This window comes from Vicugna pacos, chromosome 32 (assembly GCF_048564905.1).
Source record: "Vicugna pacos chromosome 32, VicPac4, whole genome shotgun sequence".
Lineage (NCBI taxonomy): Eukaryota > Metazoa > Chordata > Mammalia > Artiodactyla > Camelidae > Vicugna > Vicugna pacos.
The window spans coordinates 2,628,830-2,648,879 of record NC_133018.1 but is presented as its reverse complement, the minus strand read 5'-3'; the positions used below and the strand labels follow the sequence as shown (position 1 = coordinate 2,648,879).

At 59.3% G+C, this 20,050-nt stretch overlaps 1 protein-coding gene across 1 annotated transcript; it reads left to right on the top strand.

Annotated features, from left to right (window-relative positions):
- Window positions 1-67: 67 nt before the first annotated feature.
- On the top strand, window positions 68-19,328 carry PPM1F (protein phosphatase, Mg2+/Mn2+ dependent 1F). Its single transcript, XM_072952931.1, has 8 exons — window positions 68-127; window positions 3,747-3,992; window positions 6,637-6,773; window positions 10,823-11,025; window positions 11,597-11,785; window positions 13,417-13,560; window positions 15,312-15,405; window positions 16,362-19,328. The coding sequence occupies exons 2-8, from the start codon at window positions 3,796-3,798 to the stop codon at window positions 16,697-16,699; spliced, it is 1,302 nt and encodes a 433-aa protein (XP_072809032.1). The 5' UTR covers window positions 68-127; window positions 3,747-3,795; the 3' UTR covers window positions 16,700-19,328.
- The last annotated feature ends 722 nt before the right edge of the window (window positions 19,329-20,050 follow it).

Here is a 20,050-nt window from a genome sequence, read left to right as displayed (position 1 = left end):
GGGCAGCAGAGGCTGGCCCCGCCCTCCTGGGCCCGACTGCGCCTGCGCGGCGCCTGCGGCGGCCGGACGGGAAGTGGGCGGGGCCGGCCGGCAGCGGCTCGCTGGGCGCGCGGTGGCCGAGTGGCAGGTGAGGCCCGCGGGGACCTGGGGTGCGGCATCCCGGGGCGCGTGTCGGGGGCCGCGGCGCTGGGGGAGGTCCCCGCGGGGGCGCTGAGGGGCCAGAGGGGCGGAATAGGGGGCTGGGGCGCCGCGAGGGGCTGGGGGCCGAGTGGCGGCTGAAGAGCGGGGGCAGCAGCCGGGACCCGGGAGCCCGAGGCAGGCTCGGGGGCCCGGCGCCGAGGGTGCACCGTGCGGGACGACGGGCCCGCGGGGGTGTGGCCGAGCCGGGGCCGTGCACCGAGGGCCATGATGCAGGATGGGGTACAGAGGGTGAGGAGCCCCTGCCCTGGCCCCTACCCCGCAGCTCTGTCCCAGCGCCCCCAGCCCGGGCCTGCCCCTACCCTGACCCCTACCCCAGTGTGTTAAAGGTGTTTTAATTAAGGCGAGTGCGTGGGCTGCAGCAGCTTAGCCAGACGTGTGAGATTGAACCTCAGGCAGGGAGGCAGGCGACGGGCTCCATCGCTCCAGCTGGTGACTTCAGGCAAGCCCCTTAACCTCTCTGTGCAGCAGGGAGAAACGGTACCTGGCTGACGGGATTTCAGTGCAGGACCTAACATAGTGGAGCCAGGGCCTGGGCCTGGCGATGGGCCCCTCCCCGCAGCCTCCCACTCAGCGGGACTCTTCCCCCTGGGTGACACACGCACTCCCCACATTCCCGAGGCACAGTTCTGTGGGTGAGCTCTGCTCCCACCACTGGAGCTATACCGCGAGGCTCCCTGCTGCCTTTTGTGCCACATCCGGCCTGTTTTACACTTCCTCCTGCAACGGGCTGGAAGTGACAAAGGCATGGGAAGCCCCCACCTGAGTCCAGCTTGGCCATTTCCTGCCTGTGTGGCCCTGGTCGGGTTGCTGACCCTCCCTGAGCCTGTTCCTTCATCTGTGATGTGTCCTAACGGCTTGTACTTATCAGCATAGTTGTGAGAGGTTAGCAGGACAAATACCACTTCGCCAACCTCCCGCACGTGTTCATTCCTGGAATTCCTTTGCGGTATCCCCTGCAGCCAGCCGTGTCCTTTAGACCTGTGTGCTGCTGGCCCCTGCAGCCACAATGTCTCTCCGCTTCCTCTTTCAAGGGGCCAAGCCTCAGGCTGCACACCCCAGCCACTGGGGGTGTCAGGAGGAAGCTGACACCTTCCCTCTGCCCTCGCATTTGCCAGGTGCCGCTGCGCTGCCCAGAGGCTGCATTATACCCGAGACAATGGGGTGGGACCTGACCTCAGGGAGCTTCTAATCTTGTGAGAAGTCAAGCCTGTAAAACAACGTGAATGTGCCTAATGCAGCAGAAATACACACTTCAGAATGGATAGGACAGTGAATTGTGTGCAAAAAGTACCTTAAGAGGAAAAACATGTATATGTAGGAAAAGATCTGGATGGATTTACACCATACTCTTCCCAGTGGTTATTTATGAACGAAGAGACAGGAGTCTCCACTGGGAACATTTTTAACAATGAATATGATACTTTTGTAACAATGATGCAGTTTATCGCTTTCTCTCTCTTCACTCCTGTTCCAAAGTCGAACAGGACTCAACAGGTAGTTGAGTGCCTAGAAAAACACAGTTGTACAAATATGTATTAACTGAGCTTCTGAATCAAAACGGGTAAACTAGAGCAAAATAAATATTTAAATGGAAAAAAACGGAAAAGTGAACTTTCTGGGGTCAGGTGTAAGCAGAAGTGCTGGGGATGCAGGGATGACAGTGCGCGGCACCCAGAGGTGCCGATTCAGCGGAGGCGGACCCAAGAAGCCTCAGAGCCAGGCCTTGCCGCAGGCAGTGGGCACAGAAATGGGAGAGGGTCTGTGAGAGCTGCCAGCCTCTGAGGGGTGGGCAGGGTGCCATCCAGTGAGGAGGAGCCAGACTCTGCAGCCCCACCCCAGCCTGACCCCCCAGGGCAAGTGACTTGACCCTTTTGCTACAGCCCCACCTGTAATGTGGGGGTAATACCCACAGGGTACTGGGAGGTGAGAGAGGAAACGTGCTCAGAGGACGAGGACTGCGGCCCTGGGGCTCTGGGCTAGCAGCACCTTTATTCCACCGCCACTGCCTGCTCTTGAGCAGTGTAGGGGGTGTCCTTCTAGGAGAGGGAACACCTGGCCGCAGGTGTGTTTGGCCAAACTGGTCCAGCAGGTGGCAGTGGGGCTGGTGGCCCAGTGTCCTACCCCACCCCCTAGCCTCTCAGCAGCTCCCTGGTCAGGACTCCCCACCAGATCCAGCTCCACCACATCCCAGTCCTGCTGCCTGCCTGCTGGCCACCGTTGTTCCAGAGACCTGCTCCTTAGCCGGTCCTCGGAGAGCTCTGAGCCACGGCCCTGCCCCCACCCCTCCTGGCACTCCCAGGGCTGCCTCTAGGCCCCTTTGTGGGTAGGAGTTCCTCCCTCTGGCTGTTGTCCAGGCTCCAGGTTCCTATCAGTGTGGTGGACATCACAGATCCAGGAGTTTGTGGAGAAGAGGATGGGCGAGGCAGGAAATTACTTGTGTCCCTACCCCAGCTGGCCCCAGAGAAGGAAGGCTGTGTCCCAGCTCATTTCCTGGCCCTTTACTCCTCCATGGGATGCGGAAACAAGTCTGCTGGGTCCTGTGACACCCACCTGTCCGCTTTCCCCCAGAGAAACAAGCAGACACAGGAGAAGGGGCTCCAGGCCCGGGAAGCAGCATCTGAAGGCTGGGAGGCAAAAAGGAGGTTCCTGCGTCCCCCACAATCCCCCAGCCGGCCGTGAGGTCGAAGGCAGGGGTCTTGGAATCTGTACTTTAGGCCATGAGCCCTCACGTGCATCCTGGGAGGTCAGTGAGCCTGCTGCCCTCCCGCTGGATCCTCATCACTCATCTAGGGAGCCTGTTCCGAGCTGCCTGGATTTCAGGGCCTACAGAGTATTTATTTCTGGGCCCAGAATTGCAAGGGAGCTGGGCAGCCAGCTGTTTCCCGGGGCGGTTCAGTGTTACGTTTCTCTCCCGAGCAACAGGCCAGAGCAGTTTGCAGGCCCAAGAGGCAGCTTGGCCTCTCTCTGCCCAGGGGCATCTGAGCTTGCTGGGAGATTTGCGCCATCTTTCTGTTGTTTGTCATTGGCTCAGGCCAGCTTGGCCTGGTCCCCGGTCACACAGTCTCCCTCGTGGTTACAGTGTGGGTGTCGGTCCTGCTCTCACCTGATTGCTCTTTTTATTGAGCACCTTTCATCTGTATTCCCTGTTTGCTCTTTGCAGCCTGGGGCTGTACTGTGTTCCCTTGTGAGGACATGGAAGGGTGACAAGGTGTGTGAGCCTGTCTCCAGAACCTTCCATCACACATGCCCCTTCTTTCTGAGTTATTCGCACGTGTCTACATCAAGAAATTAACTTTCAATTCCTGTCTCTGACAGAAGAGAGATTTTGTGTGTTTTTTTTTCTCCCTGTACCCTGTGCCTTTTGCCTTCCCAGTCCGCTTTCCCTCTCCCCGTCCCCCGGGCCTGCCCTTCTGAGCCCAGTCCTTATTCCTCCAGGAGACCTGTGTGCTCTGGACAAGGACACCCCACCCCGCCTGGGTGGTGAGTCCCCGAGACTGCGGGCATCCCCAGCCTGGGTTCTTGCTGAGCCTCTTGTCCCTCCACAGAGTGAAGACTGACAGGGGCCCGGCAGCAGCCCCCGGGGATGCCCTGGGCATGGCCTCTGCAGCCCCGCAGCCCAGCAGTCAGACAGCAGAGGAGACCCCTGGCTTCGTGGACGCGTTCCTCCATCAATTCCCAGCCCCACTGAGCCCGGAGAGTCCTCTGCCATGGAGGGTCCCTGGGACAGTCTTCAGCCAGGAGGAGGTGGAGGGCGAGCTGGCTGACCTGGTGATGGGCCTCCTGGGCGGCAGGTGGGCCAGGGCACGGGGGGGGGGGCCGGGAGGGGAGCACGGGTGCTGACTTGACCCTGCACCTCTGCTCAGTGTCCAAGGGCTTTGCCAGGGCGGCCGTGACAAAGCACCACAGACCAGGTGGGTTAGAACAACAGAAACACCCCATCTCACAGCCTGTGTTGGTCCGTGGGGTTCTCAGGGTTGAAAATGGAATCTGGCATGAGCTGTCCCGAGGTCAGATCACCAAGTTCAGGGCCATGGTGATTTACATCCCATTCCCACCCACCCCTCATTGTCAGTGATCATGTCTCAGGTCCCCAGGCAGCGTGTCCCTGATGCTGTAACCACTGATGTATATTTTCACTTTCTGCTGCTGGACTGTACGCTCCTTGGAAACCCCAAGGAGGGCTGCACAAGAGCATGTCTCGGGTTCCTAGTCACTGGCGTCTTTAGGAGCCTCAGGGTGCTGGATGGGACCCCTGGATGAGGCGAGAGGGGTGCCAGGGAGCCAGGCCGTGGCCCACAGCCAGGCATTGTCTGGTCTCATGGCTGGAAGCTGCCCTGCCCCCAGCAGGCTTGGCTGGCCTGCAGGAAGCTGCTGGGCTGTGTCCCTTACCCTCACCGGGAGCAGGAGAACCCAGTGGAGTAAGGGAAGCCCAGCGGCTGGCAGGAAATGCCTGTGCCGCAGAGGAACTCACTTCTCCCATCTTGGCTGGTGGTTTTGCAGAAGCAGTTCCGGTGGGGAGGGTAGAGCTCAAGTGGCAGGGCTCATGCTTAGCTTGCACAAGGCCCTGGGTTCAATCCCCAGTCCCTCCATTGAAAAACCAAATAAATAAATAAACCGAATTACCTCCCCACTGCAAAAAATGATTATATATATAAAAAAGAGCAGTTCCAGAGGCCTCATCGCTGAAGTCACTCTCATTTTAAAAAATTACATAGTTATCCCACTAGGTCCCTGAGCCCATCTGTAGATACACCATGGATGCCCAGAGGGACGTGACCACCTGCCCAGCTATCAGGAGGTCCTTGCTCTCAGGGAAAGCCAGTGTCAGCCTGGCACAGTCATGGCCACCCTGGGCGGGGCCTGGCCCTCAGGGACAGGCTCACGGTGTGTCCTGGAGGCTGTAGGGGCACCCCCTATGCCCTGGGTCCAGTCTCTGCACCCCCAGACTTCCCAGGAGCCTCCAGCATCCCTTTGCTTCTGCCTGGAGTCTCCCCTTCCCCCCGTTTGCTTTCCCACACCCGCCTGTGCTGACCCCAGCTCTGTTCTGGGTAGCCTGAATGTCACTTTTGAAGCAGCCAACCATGTCTCGCTCCCCAGACATGGCCCCAGGCGGCGCTCCTGGAGTCACCCCATTTCTCTGGTGCTCTCTGCCCCATTCATCCACCCAGACCACATGCCCCCTGGCCTCAGGGCCCTTGACCTCACTGGGCCCGGAGACTCACTGCAGACCTGGCCGGTCCCCTTCCATCCACTGCCAGACCCAGTGCTTGCCCCTCAGTCCACCCTCCGAGGCAAGGTCAGGGAGGTCTGGAAAAGCCCATTCAGATCACGTCACGTCCCTCTTCAAGCCATGCCAAGGTCATGGCTTCCGTTACTCTGACAGTGGCCCCCCCACCAAGGGACCCCCTTCACCAACAGCCCCGAATGACCCACCTTGCCCAAGGATCCCTGGGCTGCACACAGCCTGGCCTTCCAGACACATCCCGTGGATCCCATGCTCCCTGGAGTCCTCTCCTGGGGCGGCTGTGACCAGACACCACAGGCTGGGCAGCCTGAGCAGCAGGAACATGTTGTCTGGGGGTCCTGGAGGCTGCAGGTCCCAGGTCAGGTGTCGGTGGGGCTGGGTCCTTACCTGGAGGCTCATCACTACAGTACCCTCCTCATCTTCACGTGGTGTCTCCCCGTGGTCTGTGTCCAAATTCCTCCTTTGTTATTTTTTTAAATTTATTATTATTATTATTATTATTATTATTATTTTTGTACTTTGGTGGGGAGGTAATTAGGTTCATTTGTTTTAAGAGGAGGTACTGGGGATTGAAACCGAAACCTTGTGCATGCTATAAACATGGGCTGTACCACCTGAGCTATATAGTCCCCCCTTAATTTCTGCTTTGAATAAGGACACCAGCATCATTGGATTAGGGGCCCACCCTACTGCAGTGTGACCTCATTTCAACTAATTGTGTCTGCAGGAATCCTATTTCCAAATAAGGTCACATTCTGTGACACTGGGGGTTAGAGCTTTATCATGAATTTTGGGGACACAGTTCAACCTGTAAGACTCCCCAACCCCCTGCTTGTGTTGGTGACCAGGAGCTGTCATGAAGCCAAATGTGCTGGGCAGTTTGGCCTGGCCACCGAGGCCAGTAGACGCAGCTCACATGTCTGTGACACCCTCTCCCAAACAGCCCCCACCCACGTTGGTGCAGCCAGGCCCCCATAAATGGCATTATAGGGACGTCTGTCTAGCTCCCCAGGGACCAGAGGCCAACCTGCTTGTCGTGGCTGTGCATGAAGTGTGAGCAGTCACTGCTGCGTCTGGAAGGGCCTCCCTGAGTGGAAAGGGGCCCTTGGTCTCCACCTAGAGCATCGGGGCAGGCCCTGGGCTCATGGGTTCTGCCGAGCGCCAGTCCCTCACTCCTGTTCTGTCCTCAGGAGCGCTCCACCACCACTTGCTGCGTGTCTGGCCCACGAGGCAGTTTCCCAGCTGCTGCAGACGGACCTTTCTGAGTTAAGGAAACTGCCGGAGCAGGAGGATGAAGACAAGGAGGAGGAGAAGGCCCCTGTGACCCGTGAGTTCTCCCTCTCGGGGCCCCGGGCTCAGTGGGCACGGGGTCCAGGCCGCAGGGGAGCATCGGGTCTCATCTGGCCCCCTTTTCCGTCCTGTTTTGCTGGTGGATGGGCAGTCGTGGGCAGCACCAGGCACGTGCTCACAACAGAGTGGCAGAGTCCAGTTGCAGGGAAGGGCCTCCCTGTCGTGGAGTCGGCTGGTGGGAGCCGTGCCGGCTCCCAGAGTTTCAGAACAGCCTGGAGACAAGCAGCCTGGTCCGGGTTCATGAGGGAGAAACCCGCTTGCACACCTACTCTTCTGCCTCAGTGGCTGACGTGTGGGTGGTGACGGGGGAGCTGTTCCCGGGGCAGCCTCAGCCATTTCTCAGCTGATCCAAGTCGAGACCCATCAGGCAGAGACTCGGACCCTGAGAGCTTGGGGAGTCGCCATGGAGGCCTGTGTGTCCTGCTGCTGGCTGGGGGCCAGAGGAGCCCAGGTGGAGCAAGCCTCACATAAGTCAGGGCCCTCGTCTCGCAGGCCTTTCTCACTTTCCTCGTAGTCCGTTCCGACAGTATTTCACCCAAATGTCGGTTCGCATTGGACCAGAGCCGCAGGGAGCGAGGTGTGGGCCTGGCCTGGAGCAGGGGCTCACCCCTCCCCATGCTGGAGAAGGTACAGCAGGGCACTCAGGATACAGGGGGGTCCTGGGCAGGGATGGGGGTCCCGGAGGTGAGGGAGCAGGGCTGGGAGGCAACGGGAGCCTCAGCAGATTTCCCTTCCTTTGCCATTTCCTATCCAGCTGTGTTACTTTGTTATTATTTTTTTATTGACATAACTGATCTGTAACATTGTTTGACCCAAGTGTACAGTGTGTCCGTTTGATCCCTTTTACATATGGTTACCCAGCACCTCCACCACCTCCCATGATTATTATCCATGTGGCCTTAGTGGCATTAGTGTCACATGGAGGGCAGAGGGAGGAAGTGGGGGGCACACGTGGCCTCCACCGCTGGGGTAGGTGCCGGCCTTCCGCCCTCTTCCCTGGCTGCCCGCCCGCCTTCATCCCAGCACAGCCTCGCAGGCCTGCCCCGGTGTCCAGCCGCAGGGCAACAGACAGCCTTTGTCCTCTGAAAAGCCTGTCACCAAAGCCAGCCCCGCCCAACCCTGCCTGCATCTACCGGGAAGTAGCGCCACCTGCTGGCGGGAAGGAGCGCGCTGCTGACACCCTAGAGTCGGTGCCCCACTCCGAGGGCCAGGGAAGGGGGGTGGATCTCAGCCACCGCCCTCCGAGCAGGCCTGGGCTGGCCGCCCTCCTCAGCTCACCCTGTCATGGGAGTGGAATGCAGTCACCGCTGCCTTTCGAAGCCATTCTTGCAAACTGGCACCATGTGGGTGTTACAAGAATCCCAGCCCGAGGGCAGGGGTATGACTGAGAGCTTTCTGGCCTGCCACAGGGATTGGTTCCCAGGAAGACAGGCTCTCCCATGGGCAAGTGGTCCTCCGTGGCTCTTTGTCCTCATCTGTAACTGCCCTTTGCTGGAGCCCAGGGTCCAGTTTACACATGTTGACTGATGTGGTAGCAGGACCTGAGGCGGAGGGTGCACAGTGCCTCTGCCTCCCTGGCTGTTTCATGCCTGACACAGGCATGGAGCCCGGGTCCAGGGGAGAAAAGAGGGGCAATGGCGTGAAGACCGACTGGACAGGGCTCTCCGACTCGGTGGCTAGGGAGCCACTGGGCCAGGGTACATGGACCTGTCTTGGTGACTTGAGCCTTCCCTGTACCCACAGCCCCCAGGTCAACCCTGCAGGTCCCCTGTTCTCCCAGACACCTGAATGGCCCCCACGTCCTGGTTGTGGTGGCAGCGGCCAATTCGAGACACTCTGCCTTGCTGCATGGGCTCCCTCGGATGTGTCTCCCTACCTCTCAAGTGCACAGACCCCCCCCAAGCCTCCCCAGCCTCTGCTCGCCCACTGTGCAGCCGCCACCCCTATTCCACTTCCCGCTGTCCTCTGAGTGCACCTGCTTTCAGCTCCCTGCCCTGGAGCCCTTCCCCCTGACCACTCACACCTGGGCCAACAGGGTCCCCGTGCCCGGCGTTTGAGGCTCTGAGGCACAGCCCCAGGGTCCCTTTGGACCTGTTACTTGTCAGTCTTTTGTTTTTAGAAGCCAGGTATGGGTAGGATTTGGGGTTTTCTTTTAAAATTCATATTATGGGGGGTAAGCATTCCCTGTTGTTACATAACAGATTGTCCCCATATTGAGCCACTTGAAACAATAAACATTTGTTATCCCACAGTTTCTGTGGGCCTGGAATTTGGGAGCAGCTGAGCTGGTGGTTCTGGCCCTGGGTCTCTTGTGAGGTTGTGGTCAGACAAAGGCCAAGGGGGTGGGGATTGGGTCACTCAGCCTCGGGATCCCGCTCAGCAGATGGCCTCGCTGGTGCTTGGGTGTCCTCTAGCCATGGCTGCTGGCCTCCCTGAGGACCAGCAATTCAGGAGGGAGGGGCAGAGAGAGAGAAGCAGAGACGGATAGAGACACAGAGAGAGACAGACAGAGAGAGAAACGGAGGCAGAAAATGAGAAACAGGGAGAGGGAGAGAATCAGGGTGAGAGACAGAGGTGGGGAAGACAGAGAGATGACAAGAGAGACAAAGACAGACAGGGTGAGAGAGAGAGAGAGAGAGAAATGGGAGAGACAGACAGGGGAGGAGAAAGAGGGAGGGGCAGAGCCCTCGGGGTGGAAGCCTCAGGGCCTCCTCGGACTGCTCAGGCCACTTCTGTTTTAGTCTTTTCAGAAAAAGCAAGTCACTGAGTCCCAGCCTCAAGGGGAGGGCTCCCACTTTGGAAGTAAGAAGTATTAAAGCATGTATGGGTGTATTTTAACACCAGCATCTGGGGCCAGCATGTGAGAGCACACCTGCCCGGCCCTGCAGACGCCTCTGCTGACCGTGTCGGGGTGGCCTTTCCTACCTCTTCTCTGGGCCCTAGGGGTCAGGGCTTTTTCACGTTCTCATGATGAAACCCTGTGTGGAATTTCCCCTCCTCCTTTTTTTTGAGTTTTTTCTTAATATCAACTTTTTTTACACCATGACATAAGCATTTCATATGCTTGCAAAGTATTTCTGCTTCACCCTTTGACTGTTTAAAATTAAACGTTATTCTCAGGTAATTGTAGCCTCATGTGCAGTTATGAGAAGTGACAGTGAGGGACCCTCTGGTCTTTATCCAGTTCCTCCAGTGGTAACATCTCACAAAACTGGAGTAAAACATCAAAGACGACCAGGATCTTGATATGCTTTCATTCCATAAGGATGGTCGTGTTACTTCTACGGCCTCCCTAAGCCCCTTCCCTGCCCTGACCCCTGACAGCCGCCCATCTCTGCTCCTACAGTCTGATCCTTTCAAAGGTGCACATAAATGGAATTATGGTGTGTGACTCTCGGGATTGGCTTTTTTCACTCGGCCTGGCTCCCTGGAGTTTCACCCAGGGTCTGTGTGTCAGTAGCTCCTTCCGGCCTTCCTTCCCCTGCACGCTGTTCAGGGAGTTTGTCGTTCGCCCCTTGAAGGACACCTGGGCCGGTTCCAGCTTTCAGCTGTTGTGGACACCCTGCTGGGACCCCTGGGGCAGGTCTCTGCAGTCTTCATGTCTCTGGGATGTGAGTCCCAGGGTGCAGTTGCTGGGCCGGAGGGCAGTCACAGGTTTAGTTGTGAAGTTCATTTGTAATAGCAGCTTAATCCTTTGTCTGGAAAGTAGACCATAATTTACTCTGTCATTGGACATATGTTATTTCTAATTGAGGTACAATTATAAACGATTCTGTACTGATCCTTAAGATTATTTTGCATTCCCAGCTCTTTGCTCTAGGGGGCTCCTGGTGCGTGTTGCCAAACCGGACACTTCTTGGGCCACTGACCCAGGCTGTGCACTCAGTGTCTTAGGCTGCTGTGCTCTCAGGGGCCAGCAGTGAGGGGCTGGCGGGGCCTGTGCCCGCTGGGGCAGGAGATGCAGGAACCGCAGGAGGGGGACCAGCGGAACCAGCACTTCCCTGATGGTCCTGTCCCGCCCCGCAGTTCTGGACGCCGCTGGCCTGGCACGGAGCCTCTTCACCTGGCTCTGGGAGGCATGCAGCCGGTGGCAGAAGCAGGTGCCCATGGCGGCCCGGGCTCCACAGCGGCAGTGGCTGGTCTCCGTCCACGCCATCCGCAATGCCCGTCGCAGGATGGAGGACCGGCATGTGTGCCTGCCCGCCTTCAACCTGCTCTTCGGCCTGTCTGTGAGTGCCCACCACCCAGCCCGGGGTGGAGCCTTACACCCCAGTCAGGACAACCTGCTCGGGGTGGGGATCCTGGTGCCCAGTGGGGTTGCTGGCCAGAGCCCAGGCGGGAGGGGTGCGCACAGCTGCTGTGGTGCTATTGGCTCTGGAACAGCCTCCCGGAGGTCTGGGAGGCCCAGTTCATCCTCCCAGCACTTCTGGGCCTGGGCAGCCACCGGCCACCCAGCTCTCCCAGCTGAGGGGCTGAGGAACGTCTGTTGGGGGGGCCCAGGCACCATGTTCACCCAGACTCTTGCTTCTGAGCCTGCTCTTCCCCGGCAATGGTGGCCACCTGGTCCCTCACCTCATCCCACACTCCCAGCAATGGGCCCATCGGAAGTGGAGGCTCCCAAGGGGTGTTCCCCACTGAGCCTCCAGGGTGGCCTGTCTACGGGTGGAGGCTGTGCTATTACGCCAGATCCTGCCCCGGTCAGTGCCTGGCTCCACCCCAGACGAGAGCCTCTGGCCAGGTCACTGCCTCAGTCAGTCTCAAGGCTGGCAGGGCCGTGACCCCCACCATGCTCCCCACAAGGACCCTGTGGACCGCGCCTACTTCGCTGTGTTTGACGGTCATGGAGGGGTGGACGCCGCAAGGTATGCGTCTGTGCACGTGCAGGCCAACGCTGCCCGCCACCCGGAGCTGCCCAGCAACCCCGCAGGGGCCCTGCGAGCAGCCTTCAGTCGCACCGACGAGATGTTCCTCCGGAAAGCCAAGCGAGAGGTGAGACCGGCCGATGGGCATCCCGCAGCTGGGGGGCCAGGGGGCCAGGCCGGGCAGAGGGAGAGAACCTGTAGTGGCCGGTGGTGGCAGAAGGCCTGCGCTAAACCCTGAGGGCAGGCACCTCCCTTCACTCCTGCTGTGCAGGGTGCTTGTTCTTTTTTTGAATAGAAGCAGCGCGAGGCTGCCCCTGCTCCAGCAGAAGTTGTGTGGGCCTCACGGGAAAGGGCTGCCTGTTTAAAATTTGCCCAGGATCTTGTCCTGATCAGCCACGATGAGATGACAGATGCAGAGACATCTCCTTTGAAAGGTGTCATTATTTGTAGTTTCCAATGGGAGACTCAGGGCTACACAGGAAGCACTAGGGTCGGCAGGAGGCAGAGAGGAGAGCGTGGCCCAAGCCTTCACTGTGGCCTCCGCAAGGAGGCCTGGGCAGGGCAGGCGGGCTCCTCACAGCAAGCTTAGGGTCTGGTCGTGTGACTAGGCCTGGTGGGTTCTGGGCTACAGGGATGGTCCCCAGCCATCCAGGCCAGGGGAGATGCTGCCCAGGGGAAAGGAAGTGGCTGAGGACATGGGCTTTGACTGGCTGGATCTTGCAAGAAAGGCACACCCCTCAGGGAGACACTTGCTGTCTAGGAATTGGCTGTGGGTGGGAAACTCTCTTCAGTATTCAAAAGGCCCCCAGCTTGTCTCAGCATCATAAAATACAGCAAACCCAACAGAGGACCAGTGCAGGCAGACCTTGGCGATCTTGGGGGCTTGCTTGCAGACCACTGCAAGAAAATGAATAGCGCCATAAAGCAACTCACATGAGTTTTTTCGTTTTCCAGTGCATATAAAAGCTATTTAGTGTACTGTCATGTATTAAACATGCAACAGCATTACATCTAAAACAACATACATACGTTTAAAAATACCTTATTGCTAAAAAATGCTAGTGTCAGCTGAGCCTTCAGTGAGTCGTGATATTTTTGCAGTGGTCACATCAAAGATCCCTGACCCCAGGTCACCATGACAGATAATGAGGAAGGGCAGGGCATACTGTCATCGGACGCCCTGAGCACAGACTCAGCAGAATCAACAAGGCTGAGCTTTGCATCTGAACAGAAAACCTTCCAGCATCTAGGACCGTGAGGCGGGAGCCCAGTCCTCCTGGCCACTGTCACCCAGAAGCTCAGGGCTGCCTCTCAGAGTCGAGAAAGGACTCTCTAAAGCAGATGTTTGGAGCAGGTTACGATTACTTAAAAACACCTTTTCTGAGGTATAATTGACATGTAGCAAACAGACTGCGAATCTACAATGTACGGTCTAGGTGTTGGACAGGTTGTGCCAGTGTACCCCTTAGCACAGTAACAGATGTATTCATCACCCCAGAGGTTCCTTCTGTCCTGTCATCCTCCTCCCACCCCCCCCCACTCCCCAGACACCCACTTGTCTGCTTTCTGACACCGTGGACGGCAGGGTCTGCGTTTGCTGATTTGATGTAAAAGCCCTGCCTGGTCCTGGTGAGCATCGCTGAGGCCCTGCATGCATCAGTCCCTTCCTGTGCCCCGTGGATTGTCATCTGGCCAGCATGGAGCCTGGGCCTATGGTGGGTACTGCCATCCTCACCTGTTTGCACCCTCTGCCTGCAGCAGCTGCAGAGCGGCACCACGGGAGTGTGCGCACTGATCACCGGGAAGACCCTGCATGTGGCCTGGCTTGGGGATTCCCAGGTGGTCCTGGTGCAGCAGGGGCAGGTGGTGAAACTGATGGAGCCGCACAGGCCAGAGCGGCAGGTAAGGCCCCCCACTCTGCCCCTCGACCCCATTGTGCTGGCTGAGAGCAGGCAGGTGCTCAGGGCTCAGGTGGACTAGGATACGGTGGATCCCTGGACCATCTTCCCAGGGAACTCCTGGTGCTCCTCCAGAGGGAGGGCTCCCCGCCTGATTCTAATGGCCAGGGTCCCCTAAAGCTGGGGGCATTAACAGCCAGGAGCCCCAGGTGAGCCCAGAGCTGTATGCAGGGGAGAGCAGGGCCCTCTGCCTGGCAGGGGGCCCAGTATGTGGGGTCAACGTGCAAGGTCCTGTCCTGAGAGCTGCAGGACAGGGACAGGGTGCGGGAGATGCGGAGACAGAAATGCGTGGGAGGAGCCAGATCCCCGGGCAGATGTAAGCCCAGTGGGCAGGGCTAGAGTCCAGGAGAGGGCAGGCTAAGCCAGGACCGCCACCCAGAGACTCCTGTCCGCTGCTCTTGTGGCAGGAGGCACTTTGTCAGGAAGCCTGGGAGCTTCTGGAGTGATCAGACCACCAGAGGGCGATCTGAGGCCTGATTCACAAGAGACCTGGCCCTGGATTGCCGGCCAGCTGTGGGGAGGACCTGCCCAGCTAGGCAGGAGGGATAGAAAGAGTCCAGGCTCTGGGGCCAGGGAGTCTCAGAGGCCTTGGGCAACTAAGAGGCAGGCGATGCCTTTAATCTGGGGGCCAGGGAGCTTGAGGTGGGATGTTCCCAGTGAGTGCGAGGCCTGGAGGGGCTGGTGGGACGTGGGCCTTGGGCCACTGCTCCCGAAGCTGCCGGGTGTGCAGGGGGAGGGTGTGGCAGGAGAGTGGGCGAGTCCCCTCGGAAGTGACGGGAAGCAGTGGAGCACAGCATGGCCGGGAGCCCTGGAGGAACGGCCACCTGCCTGGGCAGTGCACAGGTGAGCGAGGCCTCTTGGGCCCAGGTGGGCGGGAGGGAGGCTGGGGGTAGCGAGAGGAGACAGCCAGGCGGGGGTCTTGCTGCACAGAGCTGCACTCCAGGTCTGCCTGCTGCTGGGAACCCACCAGCCGCCAGCTCTGGGCTTGACCTTGGAGAAACTGGTTCAGGCAGGTAGGAAGGATAAGGTGGGAGGGTAGCTGCATGAATGGGTGTCCAAGCAGACAGGAGGCAAAGGAGGAGGTGCCCTGAGCCCCAGGATGCCCCAGTCCCAGACCAGGCAGGTGCCAGGTGGGAGCCGCAGCAGAGATGCTGTGTTATGATCCTTCAGACAAACTTCTCCAGGGGAATTTATAGGACCAAAGAGATCTTTAGGACTTGGGGCTGGGTAGGCCTCTGCCTTGTCCTCTTAGACCTGGCACCGTAGCCCTTTGTGGAGCCAGACAGTGCCCAGGTGGGGTTGAGGCGGACAAGGACCCAGGGGCAGGGATTGGGGACAGGTTCCACCCAGCCAGCCCAGTGGCCGCACGCTTGGTGCCGTAATGGAGGGGCAGCATCCCCGCGTGAACAGTGAGGCAGCCAGGGACCCACGTCTGACCCCAAGGCTCTCTCTCCTGCTGCTGCTGTGAGCATCTCCCCGCCCCACAAATGCCTCTTAGGAAGACCGTCCGTCTACGCTGGTGCCACCACCTATTCCTGCATCACAGGCCGTTGAGGTTATTCATAATTCCTCACTGTCTCACTAATGCCTCCCCTGAGCGTTGCCCAAAGCTGCGCTGCCTCAGACACCAGCCAGTCTCCCCTTGGGCGGCAGCGCACTCCCGGCCCACCCAGCCAACCCTGGCTGTCTCCGCAGGACGAGAAGGACCGCATCGAGGCGCTGGGTGGCTTCGTGTCCCACATGGACTGCTGGAGGGTCAACGGGACCCTGGCCGTCTCCAGAGCCATCGGTGAGTCTGGAGAGTGCAGGTGCAGACACCGTGGGAGCTTTCATCCCGCAGGACACCTAGGGGATGAGGTGTACTCATGGGAGGGGGTCCTCAGAAAGACCTAGTAGGGGACCCTTGGCTGGCTACTTTACGTGCTAAAGGTGATTTTTTTATAGCCCACAAATGAGGCTTATCCTCCCCTGCTTCTCTTTCATGCTGATGGGTTTTTTTTTTTCCTATCTTAATAAAAAAGGTAAGGAAAGCAGTGCCTGCTCCCCCATCCTGTCTTCTCAGCATCATGTCTGGATACCCGGCTGCAGCAGGGGACTCAGACCTCCTTCTAGGTGCTGAGAAATTGTTCCCTTCCTGCCGCCCCTGCGGTGTGGCCCCAGCCCCTCCCAGCCTCCTGAAAAAGCAGTTCGCTGCTTCTTGATAAATGTGGTGCCTTCCTTAGAGATGGACACCAGGGTGGGGGAGGCAGGGAGGGGCCAGGCTCCTTCCCAGGAGAGGGGACCAGCAGGAAACTCTCGGGTGAGGTGTGAAGAGGAGGCAGCAGAGGGCCGGGTGGGGCATGAGCCTCTGAGGAGGCTGTGCCGTGTTCTTTTCTGCGAGGGGGAGATAAGGAGCCAGCATCCAGACCCTCTCAGGAGGGGAGCTGCAGGGGCTGGAGAGGGCCAGGGCCACAGCCGGGACAGTGTCCTGGGCCTGTCACCCCCTTTGAAGTGAGACAGCTGTCATGGGAAGCTGACCCCTCGCCTTGCTGGGTTCTAACTCTGCCCTTGGGGACACAAGAGGCCACATTACCCTGCTTTGTTCCTTTGTAGTCCCCGGCACCCCACAAGACAGCGTTTTCGCCCTGTGTCCTTGCCCCATGGGCCAGGCGTTGGAGGCTGGGTGGTGGCAAGGAGGCCCAGGCCTGGGGACAGGGGTCAGGGGAGCAACAGGGGTGCAGCCTCACGACCCTCTCCCACGCCCAGGGGACATCTTCCAGAAGCCCTACGTGTCTGGCGAGGCAGATGCGGCCTCACGAGAGCTGGTGGGCACAGAGGACTACTTGCTGCTGGCCTGCGACGGCTTCTTCGACGTGGTCCCCCACCAGGATGTGGCTGGCCTCGTGCAGGGCCACCTGCTCAGGCAGCAGGGCAGAGCGGAGCGCGTGGCCGAGGAGCTGGTGGCTGAGGCCCGGGAGCGGGGCTCCCATGACAACATCACAGTTATGGTGGTCTTCCTCCGAGACCCGCAAGACCTGCTTGAGGGCGGGGCCCAGGGAGTGGGCCTCTCAGAGCCAGAGACCAGCTCTCCACCGAGAAGCTAGGAGGTCCAGGCCCCCCGCCCCCTGTTGCCCTCCCCCTCAGATGCCTTAGGACCCGACAGGATTTGGGCAGCGGATGCCACCCGCACAGCGCTTGCCCCACTCACCTCCCTCCATGCTTGCGTCCGCCCATCCTGGTGGCGTCCCAGGGGATGGTGGGATCTCCAGAGGAAGCCCAAGGAGGAGACCTCAGCGAGGGGAAGGGCCCGGGAAGCGGACAGGTTCTGTGCCCCATTGGGCCAGGGTGGAACCATGGGCTGCGGGGGGGGGCCGCAGCCAGACCAAAGACAGCGGGCATGCACGTGGGATAGCAGAACGCTGTGTGGGGGACTCTCGGGCAGAACTGGGAGCCACAGACATTTTCAAGTGCCCTGGGCGCCAGCAAAGATTTCCCATCCGCCCCTCACTGCCCGTGCCTGAGAGGGCTTGTGGGGACAGATGTGCCTGGCAGGTCCCGGTGCTTGGTGGGTCCTGGCCGAGCTGAATGGCTTCCCAAAGTGGGGAGGGTAGCCTCGTGGGGAACAGGGGGGTGCCAGGGGTCCGATGTGCAGTGCCCACCCGACAGTGACCTCCCCGGTTCCCTCTTGCCCCTCATGGGAGGGGACGCTTGACAAAGACGCGTGGGTCTTGTTTGCCGTCTTCTTCTCCAGGGAAGAGGACGTCAGAAGCAGTATTTCAGGTTCTGTCCTTGTTTATTGGTGCCAAGAGGACCCACCGTGTCACGTAACTTAAACAGAGCTCAGCATTTATCTTATTCTTTAGAAAAGCTAAGTATTATTTTTTGGTTTTTTTGAGAAACTTCTTTTGCAGTATTACTGAATTTTTTTCCTAAATCAGGATTGAAAAAACACTTTTCCAGGTGGTATTAATAAGTGCCTTAAACAGCTTTTGGTGAGGCTGTAACTGCCGGGCCCGTGACGGAGTCCCATAGCATGTTTCACTTTTTACAAAAGCAGGATTTATTTTGTCATAGTGGCATGATTTTGGCCAGAGTTCTGCCCAGAAGAGTTCTTTCTACCTTTGTGCTGTGCCAGTGAGAGCGAGGGCTAAGCTGAGTGGCTAGGGAGTCAGTGACTGTGGCCCTGCCGCTCACATCTGTGATTGGACCCCAGGCGGAGGGACTGAGCTCTGTTGAGTGGGCAGGTCCTTACTGCTATTTGGAATGTTCCAGAAGGTCTTGTGTGTTGGTAGCTAAATTGGTTTCCTCCAGAAACATGCTTAAGGGGCCACGCGAGGCCGAGGCAGCCTGTGGGGCTCGGGCAGTATTTCCAGGCAGTGGGGATGACGCTGGGAGTCTGTCCCACCCAGGCTGCACCCCCTCCTGGGTTCTTGTGGCCAGTGGCCTCCTCTGCCCGCAGCCCACCTGCATGCGACAACCTCACGGCCCGGTGGACCTTGGGAAGGTGGAGCTCAGTGGCCAGGTGATCAGGTGTTTCTCCATTTAACCTGAAGGCCCAGCTCTCTGGGGCCCAGAGGTCCCCTCGTCGGCCCCTCCCAGCACAGGGACCCAGGGAGCCCAGTTCACCCGCTGCGAGGGGCTGGCCTCAAGCGTGCACCTAGGCCCAGAGCCGGTCTTCCCTCTGGACTGGGCATGCTCAGCCTCCACCAGTCCTGGCCCTGGTCTGGAAACCTCGGTCCCCTTCTCAAGTCCCAGCTGCATCACTAGGTCATGTCTTTGCACCTCCCTGGGCCTCAGGGTCCCCTCTGTAGGGCGCAGGGCTGCACAGAGTCTGTGCAGCAACGGCTGGCATTCTGGAGGAGCAGGGTCGCTGGACGAGCTGGGCGACCTGGGGTGGTGTTGCCAGTGCTGAGGGCACCCTCGCCAGCAGGGAGGGGTGATTAAGTATTATTAGTGTCTATTCTTAACATTAAATGAACTGGAAAAGAATCACTGGTGCCAACGCCTGCCCTGTACGGAATATGAGAGCCCAAGCAAGCTTCCCAGGTGGAGCTGATCCCAGCCAGCAGGGCAGGGGAGGCTGGGAGAGGGCAGGGCGCCCACCTTCAGGGTCAGGCTCCCAACCCACTGAAATCCCAGGGGCAGTTACAGCCTCCCTGGCCTGGCCCAGCCCATCCTCAGCATCCAGGACTAGGAGCTGGGCGTTTAGTGGGGAGGGTGACGGGGGGCAGGCCCCATGGGAGAAGCACAGACTGTCTGGGGTCCTGAGTCAGCTTTGAGCCACCCCTGCCCTCCCCGGGGCCAGCACATGGCCCATCCTCGCCCTTTCCCTTGCGACTGGAGCTCCAGTGTGGACGTGGGTGTCCTGGCCACCTCAGCAGTATTCCTGGGGTGATGGGGACAGCTCCACTGCTCCCGGGCCCAGCCCCCATCCAAACCACAGGGAAACCAGGCGGGCCCCGTGCCAAGGGAGCTGTCAGGTTTGATCCTGGCTACAGCCCAGAGCAGGGTAGCCATGGGGGCCTGCACTCTGCCAAGGCTCCAAGGGTTTGCCAAGTGCGGCTGTGGCCCTGCCAAGAGTTCTGTGCAGTCTCAGTGGGCTTCCTGAAAGTGGTGTTCTGTGCGGGGTCGAGGGGTTCTTGTTCCTAGATGGGGTGGCTGTTTCCCCACTCGACAAGTCCCAGGGGTTGCTGTGCTCAAGTGTCAATAAACCACGAGCTCTGAACCCTGTCACCTGGGTCCGAGTACGCCTTCTTCTCCCGCCTCCAAGTGCCTGGTCCCCTGTTGGGGGACCATCTACCAATCTCGCAAATCGAGCAGATGGATTTGGGACAGACCTGCCCCTCTGGTCCACCAGCCAGCCCGGTTCCCGTCCTGGGCCCTGGCCCCACCTGCACCAGCAGCAGGAGGGCATGTTCACTGGGAGCCTCTTCAGGGAGTCACAGGAGTAGGATCAGTGCCCTGGGGAGCCCGCAGGAGAGTCCTCAGGGGCCTAGGGAGTTCAAGGATGGTGACCCTATCCCCAGAACAGTCAGCAGCTGCCCAGGAAGCCTCCTGTGCTCCGGCTGAGCTCAGACCTCAAGGGAAAATGGGAGACATGAAAAAGGCCTTGACACAGGCTGCACTACAGCCCCACATGCTGCTTGAACTCCCCACAACGGGGAGTTGTGCTTTTGGGACAGTTGGGACAGCTAGTGGGGCAGGGACTGCTGCGTCCCTGCCTCCTACTCCTGCCCAGGTGCTGAGCCTTTGCCCCCCTCCTTGCCTGTGGGGCCTTCCTGCTGAGGACCATGGTCCTTGCCCGTCCTGCCCAATCACTCCCCGAACCCAGAGCTCTCACCGCCTAGGCGGCCCAGGGCAGTGGTCTCCCACTCAGACTGCAGCAAGGGAGGCAGCTTTATCTGTCTCCATGGTGTCACAATGGGGATGCTGGGGCTCCCAACCAGGCCTTGGGC

Coding starts and splice junctions, on each gene's coding strand:
- PPM1F (XM_072952931.1), top strand. CDS start 3,796: ATGGCCTCTGCAGCCCCGCAGCCCAGCAGTCAGACAGCAGAGGAGACC. Junction 13,561..15,311: donor CGCACAGGCCAGAGCGGCAG/GTAAGGCCCCCC, acceptor CTGTCTCCGCAG/GACGAGAAGGACCGCATCGA. Junction 15,406..16,361: donor GGCCGTCTCCAGAGCCATCG/GTGAGTCTGGAG, acceptor TCCCACGCCCAG/GGGACATCTTCCAGAAGCCC.